Here is a 9,405-nt window from a genome sequence, read left to right on the forward strand (position 1 = left end):
ATTATTTCCAATTTAATACTTAACAAATTTTTTTCACCCTTTTTATTATTATTATTATTATTTTTATTAAAATAAAATAAAATAATAAATAATTATATTTATAAAAAAAATAAAAAATTAAATGTTGGGTATTACAAATAAAATTAGTACATAAATTGCATTAAAAAATGTTATAAAAATGTTTCACTATATAATATAGAAAAGGAATTTAATAAAATTTAGTAATTAAGTTATCACTACAATCTTTAAAATTTATTTCTTTCTTAATTTATTCATAACAATAAGAAATATCCTAAAAACTGATTTACTAAAATGGGAAAAATAAATTCAATTTCTTAAAAGAAAACACTTTTTTGTGTTAATTCTTTTGTCAAATTTCATTAAAACAAGTAAGTTACAAACACAATTTCCAAAAAGTGGAGCCTTTTGGGGCTTTTTTGTAATTTCACTTTCTGCGTTTTAAAACGGTAAAGGAGCCAGAGACAGGCGTGGAAGGTACTGGGACCGAACCCGAAGATAATAATAGAGAGAAACTTGGGTGGCCCATCTTAAATAAAAATCCCTATGATCTCCACGCTCTACTTGTCGCACGTGCCATCAACAGCCAATCAAATTCCACCTTAGTGCCCATCCCAATTAAATTCACCTGCTGTCAGTAGCGAGTAGCTGGACATGCGAATATGGAAACGTTTCCATTTTTTGGAGAATACATATTTTTATTATTGCATAATTTGGTTTGTTTGGTTTCATTATTACATCCAGGATCTTCTCCTGTTTGTCAGAATCAAAAGCCCAAAACACCGTCGTTTTGAATCCCTCTTCCTAGTTCACTCTCTGAGTCTGCACTATCCCACCGTTTCTCCTCTGCATGAAATTTAAGTATATAAAAGCAGAAAATAAAATAAAATATACCCAGTAAAGTAGTAGAGATATGCTTTTCTGCAGAAGCGAAAGTTTCTATTTTTATTTGTTATTCTAATTTTTCAATTTAATTTTCGGCTAAGGATTCAAATTCTCCCCTCTGCTCTCTCATCTGTACTGGGTGCAGAGTCTTTCTTCCAAGGTATCTTCTTTCTTTAAGCTCTGTTTTTGTTTTCTGTTTCTATGTTTTTTCTTGCAGGAATAACATCTATTGTGTCTTTGAATATTCCATATCTTGTGTTCCTTTTTCCTTTTTTTTTTTTCCTTCTCTCTGTTATTGTTCTTCTTCAGAGATATATTCAAGTTTTCCTTTTCTTTTTTCTGTTGGTTTGAGTGATTATATATGATTAGCAGGTTTCAGTGTTTGGATCTATGTTTAGAGGCTGAGATAGTTATTTTTTCCTTTTTAATTCAAGTTTTGTACTTTGGATCTAGTTGATTTGAATTTGTGGTAGTAGCTTTATCGGGAAGAATTAGCTGTCCTATTTCTGAATGCTAAGGAGTCCTGCTTATGATTTGGATTTATGTCAACGTCTAGGGCACTGCTTAGTTTATAGACAACTGAGTTTTCATTTGCTAAATTCATATTTCTTTGTTAAAAAAACTTTTAGGTGCTGAAAATGAAAAACAGGATCTGGAAAATGATGAATATATTTTATATATATATATATATATATATATATATATATGTAGATGTTGAAAATGAAAACAAGATTTCGAAAATGATAGTGAAGATATGTCGTGTTTTAAAATGAAAAGTTGTTTTGCTGTCATTTTCCAAATTTTGTTTTTATTTTCCAATAGTTACATATATAAACATGTATAAATTTACAGATTTAAATGCAAAAGAGTATTCTACAGGGTATAATTTTTGTAAAAAAGAAATTTAATGTTTATGCAAGTTCCTATCCCTCCATTTTTTGAATGGTTAATGAAATTACTTCATTTAATTTCAGCTATTATTATTTACTTTTATTTGGTCTTCAAAGTGTAAATAGTGCTTGAAGTTGAAACCCTTTGACCATAAATGACATTTTCTGAAATTTTTTGTATTTTATGAATAATGGTAAAAAGGATCTTAGTTGAATATTGTAGTCTGTTAGCAAATACTGCAGCTCAAATTTGTTCCACTTGGGATATTCATAGGTGGTTTTTGTGGAAACGATTTGAGTTGGCAGATACGTTTACAGATATATATTTGGAGAAATATAGCGAATCATTTCAAAAAACTTTTATATCCAGACTGTGGCGTGATCTTTTTCCTTTTGATGCATAGAGATGATTGATTTAACTCAAGCAGGAATTTTGATGTTCGGAATTAGGCAGCTTGCTTTTTTGTCCTAGAAGAATGTAGAAAACACCAAAGGGTTCCATGTATTACTTGGAATTATATATACGTACATGAAGAATGGAATTAGATAACGAATGTATGATAAAATGAACGGAAGCATATTAAAAGAGATATTGAATATGTCTAATAGGTTCACAATCTTTGTTTTGTGGCTTGCTATTATGTAGAGTTTTGTGGCAAGCCTGTGAATCTTTCCTTATTGCTTTCATAATTTACCTAGGCTATGTTTGGAACAGAAATTTGTGCAATTTATTTGCAGTAATTACTTCAAGTGGAACTTATTAGAGAATGAAAAAAAATTAAATCATATAGAATTTCATGCAGAATTGAACCAGCCATCTATTGTAATGGAATTTAGAACGCCATCGCAATTTCACATGAGATTTCCATATGCAATGAATTTTTATCATTTAAGGAAAATTTTCATAATGTTTTAGTTGAACTAAGTATAGATTTTTTAAATGAATTTCATGAAGACTAAGTTGTTCCAGACACCCTTAGTTATTGTAACTTTGTTTGGTTCCTAACATTTCTCTGGGTTTGCCAATGCAGTTCAAAAATCGACATGTTTTAGTGAGTAAATGAGGAACTGACTTGTCACTTTGAAATTAAATGGTCAACCATCAGAATATGGAAAAAGTTTCTCAGGATTGTCCATACCCAGGATGCTTCTTTTGTGTTATGAAGGAAGGAAATCCAAGCAAGAGGAGGGCCAGTATACTGAAATTCTTCAGAGATCTTCCTTCCCAGGATGATGATGGTCAGGTACTCCCAATTAGTGGGCTATGGAACACAGCCATGGCCCATCCCAATGATCCTGAGTTCATTGAGTTAGGAATATTTGAATGCATGGCTGCACTGATATGGAAAGGCTTAAAGAATCGGCGTTGGCTTTCTCATGACCAAAACATATACATTCCTTACTATGCTGCCCATATTATTGGCTCCTACACCATGAACATGGAAGAATTTGCAGAAACTGCTGTGCATGCTGGAGTTGTCCCTCCCTTGGTTGAACTTTTGAGAGGGAGGTTGACTTGGGTTGAACAAAGAGTGGCTGTTCGAGCTCTAGGGCATTTAGCTACATATGCTAATACTTTTCCTGCTGTAGCAAGTCATGGCGAAATCCTTGAGCTCTCCATTCAACTCGCAATGAGTTCATTGGAAATAGTATACTCCCATTTTTACCAATATGTTGACAGACGGCTTAGTTATCACTGTGATCTGCTTACACGAGGCATGGGTGGCGTGGAAATGGAGTCTCGTAAGGCAGAAGAATGGGCTAGTCAGTTGCAGTGCTGGTCGCTTCAGCTCATTAATTGCTTTGCTTTCAAGCCTGAGTTTCTTCCTACCATATGCAAGTCTGAATTCTTAATGAAACTACCTGGCATGTGGGGCGGGCTCGTCAATGAAAATTCACCCGCTGGTATTGGTTTATTAAGGACAATTTGTCATCACAAACTCGGTAGAGGACCTGTTGCTAGCTGTCCTGGAATTATTGAAGCACTCTGTAATATTGCTCGCTCATCGGATGATTGGCAGTATATGGCTATTGATTGTCTTCTATGGTTGCTCCAAGACCCTAGCACATGTCATAAGGTAAATTTCCTCTCTTCTTATCTGTTTAGCCATGATTCTATATGTACTTTGACTGGTGTTTTCTGATCCAATGGTAATCATAGTGCATAATTCAATGACTGGCTTATTTTTTATAATTTTATTCAAAATTATTTGAATGCACATCCCATGTAATTTTGATGTTTTCTTTGTCGTTTTATAAAAACAATATCCTCTCAGTGCAAATTGCATCTACTCTTTCATAAAAAATGGAGTGCATACCTTCTTGGTGAAAGAACCTTTGCATATGCTCATACAGATGGTTCACATAGTCATTTTAAGGTGCAGCTGAGAAGGCAGAGAACTTGCAAACTTTTCTGATGTTGGATGATTACTGTAAACTGATTAATTGAGCAATTTGACACAGTTATAACTGAGCCAAAAAAATATTGGGACAAATAATGTGCACAACTTGGAATTTCCAACTAGAAATTCAATTTTAACAAATAAATATGTCTTATATTTAAATTTTATTATAAATTATATATATCACTCTATTTTATCTTTTGTACCATTAGGATTCTATCTCTTTAAATTTAACCCTCTAAGTTTCAAAAAGAATACATAATACTTTGATATTTGTAAACAGGGAAGGTAATACCATTCCACTACAAATTGTCAAAGTTTTTGTTAAATGACATTTTTTCATGTGAATAATAACACTTGTGCCAAATGCTGCTTAAATCCAAGGGAAATTTTGAATCTACAATAAAGTTTAGAAGAAACACAGTTTCGTACCTTGTAATTTGGCCCACTTTCAGTTTGATTCTTGAAGTTCTTTTGTGACATTCTGTAATTTGATTTTTTATCTTTTCACGTAAATCTCTTAGCTTTTAGAAGAAATTAGCACTTGTTTGGATTTTTTTTAAAAAAAATTAAGGCTAAACAAATCAAAATTAGAAAATGAAAATATCAAAAGAATACAAGATAATAAATTTAAAAAAGTAACAATATATGTATACTAAAAAAAAGAACATTGGCTACTGGAATGTCACTAAGAGGCCACTGAGATTCAACTGTAACTAAGACAAACCACAATGAGTAAATTGTGATTTGTCCAGAATTCTCTAATTTTCTTAGTAGCCAAACAGAACCTCTCAGGAACACACAGTCTTTCTTCCTTACAGTGCATTATTTTTATTTTTTCTTTTCTTCATTTTCTTTCCTCTTTTTGTTTACTTTCCATGATCCTTTTTCCCTACTGTGGCAGTGCTTCATGGTTTCCATATTTCAACTGTGCTGATGAGTTAAACATCTCATGTTTTTTAATGCATCTATTGTAGGTTATTGATAAAGCAGTACCTGCACTTGTAGACCTTGCAGAAATAACAAACCTGGGTGATCACAAAAAGCTTGGGGATTCAGTTGTTAATGTTCTTCAAGAATGCATCCAATCACAAGGGACAGGGCGCAATGCTGCAACCAACCGCGCAAAAGAGCAAATCGAGGAGCTATTAAGTTCAAGACAAAGACTGAAGTGGGAAAAGAATATGCCGAAAGAGGATCTCCACATTAAGCAAGCAGCAGCTCTGGTGGTCAAGCTTGAAGGAAATTCCTTGTTCTCATCTGGGAACATAGCAGGCGCTGCATCAAAGTATTCGGAGGCACTGGCATTGTGTCCGATGAGATCAAAAAAAGAGAGATGCGTTCTGTATAGCAATCGCGCACAGTGTCATCTTCTGCTGCAACAACCTGTGGCTGCCATAAGTGATGCCACACGTGCATTATGCCTTCACAACCCACTGAACCGTCATGCCAAAAGCCTTTGGAGAAGAGCTCAGGCTTATGACATGCTCGGCTTAGCTAAAGAAAGTTTGTTAGATGCCATTCTTTTCATAAATGAATGTTCTCAAACAAATGACCCTGACCTTTCTATGAGGCAAAATAAGGTTCCTGATTATGCTGAGCGATTGGTCAAGAAGCAAATGCGTGCAGCTTGGTTATTTAGAGAGGCAGCTATAAAGCACGGGGGTGTTCATTGTGAGGGTGATGCTTGTGACATCTATGGCCAAGAAAGTGATGATTCTGAATGGGAAACTGCGAGTGAAAGTGACATTGGAAATGATGGAAGGGATGAAATGGGGGATGAAGATGATGATAGTGAATGGAAGAATGAAGACGATAGGAAAGACAAATATGAGAAGCCTTCAACAAAAGGTACTTTTTGACACTTTGGTACTATATGAAATATTTTTAGTGCAACTAGTGTTTTTCCTGCCTGTCAGATCTAAAGAAAACCAAGCAAAATGTAGATATATGGTCCGTGTGGAGAATGTTGAATTCACTAACTAGGAGATGTCTAACAAGAACCCAAGTGGGATGACTACTAAGTCTATGATAGCGCCCATCTTTGTGGAGGAATTATTTTGTACAATGGGTATCTGTTGATATCGTATTGATTTTGCCGGTCATTCTAGTTTTTCTTTTGGTAATAATGAAAGGGGGATACTATGCTAGCATTACCTATTATACAAGATAGTTTCTCGTGAAGTAATTCCTCATTTGCACCTTGCCCGAAAACAGATATGAAAGAAACAATTACTGTGAATTAATTGTGTAGGTTTTTTCCAAATTTACACTGTTATCTGTTCATAAGAAGGGTTTCCTCTCTCAGCTTGATGGTGAACAAAAGCAATCATAATGAATCCTATTATCTTTTTACTTGACCCACCCTACTGGTTTACATTTTAAAAGGTCTGTTGACTGGTTAGTAACTATTGGAGGTAAAATCTACGAAGAAGTACTTAGTAACTATTGACTGGTTATGCCATTACTACAAAGGCACCTTGTCATAAATTGTTTGCTTTCAGCTAGGAGACTTTGTAGTTGAATTAAAGTGAAATAGAAAAGAATCACTTTTTAGATTGAGAATATATAAAAAATTTGATTATAGTTTTACATATTGTGATTCCACCAAGTTTGAAATGAAACTCTGTGGTTTAAAAATTTTGACAATATTTCTGAGGAATTATTTACTTGCTCTGGCGATGATTGATATGCTTGAAAGCTATGTTGGATTAGGGTTCTTTTCATTTTATCAGTTCAGCCAGCTCTTCATGTAGTGACATGGCTAATGAGATGTATGATTCAATTCAATGATGAATTTTGCTTTCCTTTTCTCAGGAAAAATCTGTGCAGGCCAGTTTCAAGTCTCAAGTGGCTTCTCTTTCTAACAAATTTGTTTTTGTTTTTGTTTTTGGTTTATGATGCTTATGTTTATTTACTTATTTATATTTTTTCTGACATAGAGTAGGAGTAGTTTTCGTACTCGAGTCAGCTATTCTCATATGAGAGTGTTCTGCCATCTGAGTTATATGCCCTTACTTTGATGTATATATTTCTATTTATATTTTTCGTAAGTGATGTATTTACTTATAGCCCCTTGATTTGGGACAGACATAAAACATGGATACAATGTACAGCTAGCCGAGGATGAACCATGAATGTTTACATGAACTGCTCATCATCACTCAGTTATCATGACTACCAAGTTGCTTTTGCTCTCTTCAGTTACCTGATTAACTTCAGGCTTGCAACGGGTAATCTGCAGTTCCCGTCAAGAAGAAGAAGAAGAAGAAGAAAATGCAGGAGGTTTGAACTGACAGGATTTTGGTCGACGTGTTTAGAAGACATAATTGCTTTATACATTTTTGTGATTTTTTTTTCCTTTTTATCTCCCAAATTCTTCATGTTAATTTCAACTGTAGAAAATGAACATAGATTTTTTGAGTTTGGGGAGAAATTTTAGACGTCAAAAAATGATGTGAATCTTTTGAGTGGTTCTTTTTCTTTTATTTTTATTTTTTGAAAAGAGGCTTGTGTAAATAAAAATTGCAGGACTGTAGAATTTCAAATCAGTGAGTATGAGATTATGATTTTCTATCCTCACATTTTGGCAAATTCTAGGTTGCATGTGCTTCATCAAAATATTTGTATTTGTGTAAGAATATATGACTGGTAAAAAAAAATAAAATAAGAACATATATGGTATAGTTATAAAAAGATGTAGTGGTGTTTGCAATTGTTGCGTTTGGAATAATATTAATTGTGTATATTTAATTAAAACTCAATCATGAAAAAATTTAATTATGCTGCAGAAGAAAAATAAAGTGAAAAAACCTCCTGGATAGAGAAAAAAAAGCAATGGAACAAACTCCAAAAAGGAAATGATTAGTACAAATAACCATAAGTTAATCACAAATTTGAGATTTATGACTAAGAAATATTCAAATTATTTTCCTACTTAACATTGTAGAAATCTCTCTATTTGTAGGTAAGTATTAGAAACATAATTTTTCAAATATTTTTGAATAAACCCCTCATTCTTTGCAATCCCAAAGATCTAATCGAAGCAAATCCTAACATTTTTCTTTAATTCTTACACACCCAAAGAAATTCTCTACTATCCTTTTTTTTTTTTTTTGAAGTGTTGCAGCCCTCTTTTTCTCTTCTTCTGTGTTTTTTGTTGTATGTCTACTCAATCCTAGTCTCTCATAGTATATTTTTGTTCCTACTTAGTTTAGGATTTCTAATCATACTCAAACACACACACACACACACACACACACACACATACCAAATCCCAAAAAGAAATGTACTCTTATAAATATTCTTTCTGTATTTAATATGGGTTGGACCCACTTAATAACCTCCCCCTTTAGTTCACCGGAGAATATATATTTCTCATCAATAATATAGAATTTAGTCTTCGTACTTTGACATAGAACTGCTTCTTGTCCTAAGTCACTACTTTTATTAATATATTAATTGAATTTTTTTTTAGCAAAATACCATGATTGTTCGCCATTTTACAAAGTCAATGGTATTTCTTATTAATATATTTGGTGCAATAACGATATGAAATATTATACCTCAAATTCATAACACTTTAATTGTCGTAGTTAACATTATATTTATTCTACCTCGAACTTAATTCGTGAAAAAATATTTTCAATCATAATAGTTACTTGCTAACTTCAATTGTTGCAATTTACCTTATTTTAGTTATAGACAAGGCAATAAACTTTTACAATCCAAACAATCATGAGATAGCTCTCCCTTTAAAATTAAATATGTATCCCGAAGTAGACTTCCTAAACTGTCAATATTACTTGTTATATCTATATATGTTTATCATTCCAAGATTGGTTTTAAACTACCAAAGTATACATATTAAAGTTACCTTTCACATTAGGTCTAGGTTAAACCATTGCATACCATTAAAAAACTACTTATATGAAATTGTTTGTTGTTTTTTCAACTTCCATGATATAAGAGATCACCTAAAAATACATAAAAATCAGTTATTGATTTATATGAGTTGAACAAGTAGCTTAGTTAGAGTCACTAAGTGCTTTTAAAATTAAAGAATTTTGGGAAGGATAAAAGACTCCCTGGCCTGATGTGTTTTTGAGATATCTCAAGATCTGGTGTGCAGCTTGAAGATGTTGTTGTGTTGGTGAGACAGTTGCTACAAAGTATAACAAATATCTAGTCTAGTATTAGTAAGATATATT

The 9,405-nt window shown here is 32.8% G+C and overlaps 1 protein-coding gene across 3 annotated transcripts; it reads left to right on the forward strand.

Annotated features, from left to right (window-relative positions):
• The first annotated feature begins 777 nt into the window (after positions 1-777).
• LOC110826436 (ARM-repeat/Tetratricopeptide repeat (TPR)-like protein) lies at positions 778-7,777 on the forward strand. Of its 3 annotated transcripts, none has more exons than XM_088222926.1 (4): positions 778-1,063; positions 2,825-3,871; positions 5,173-6,046; positions 7,013-7,777. In XM_088222926.1, exons 2-4 carry the CDS (start codon positions 2,885-2,887, stop codon positions 7,060-7,062), a joined length of 1,911 nt encoding a protein of 636 aa, XP_088079052.1. In that variant the 5' UTR covers positions 778-1,063; positions 2,825-2,884; the 3' UTR covers positions 7,063-7,777. The 3 variants fall into 3 exon arrangements, with proteins under 3 accessions (XP_088079052.1, XP_088079054.1, XP_088079053.1); XM_088222928.1 differs by having other exon boundaries at positions 7,312-7,777; XM_088222927.1 differs by having other exon boundaries at positions 779-1,063; positions 7,286-7,777.
• Positions 7,778-9,405: the final 1,628 nt, after the last annotated feature.

The sequence above is a fragment of the Carica papaya genome, chromosome 6 (genome assembly GCF_054855325.1).
Source record: "Carica papaya isolate Zhongbai chromosome 6, ASM5485532v1, whole genome shotgun sequence".
NCBI lineage: Eukaryota > Viridiplantae > Streptophyta > Magnoliopsida > Brassicales > Caricaceae > Carica > Carica papaya.

Coding starts and splice junctions, on each gene's coding strand:
- LOC110826436 (XM_088222926.1), top strand. CDS start 2,885: ATGGTCAACCATCAGAATATGGAAAAAGTTTCTCAGGATTGTCCATAC. Junction 3,872..5,172: donor ACCCTAGCACATGTCATAAG/GTAAATTTCCTC, acceptor CATCTATTGTAG/GTTATTGATAAAGCAGTACC. Junction 6,047..7,012: donor TGAGAAGCCTTCAACAAAAG/GTACTTTTTGAC, acceptor TCCTTTTCTCAG/GAAAAATCTGTGCAGGCCAG.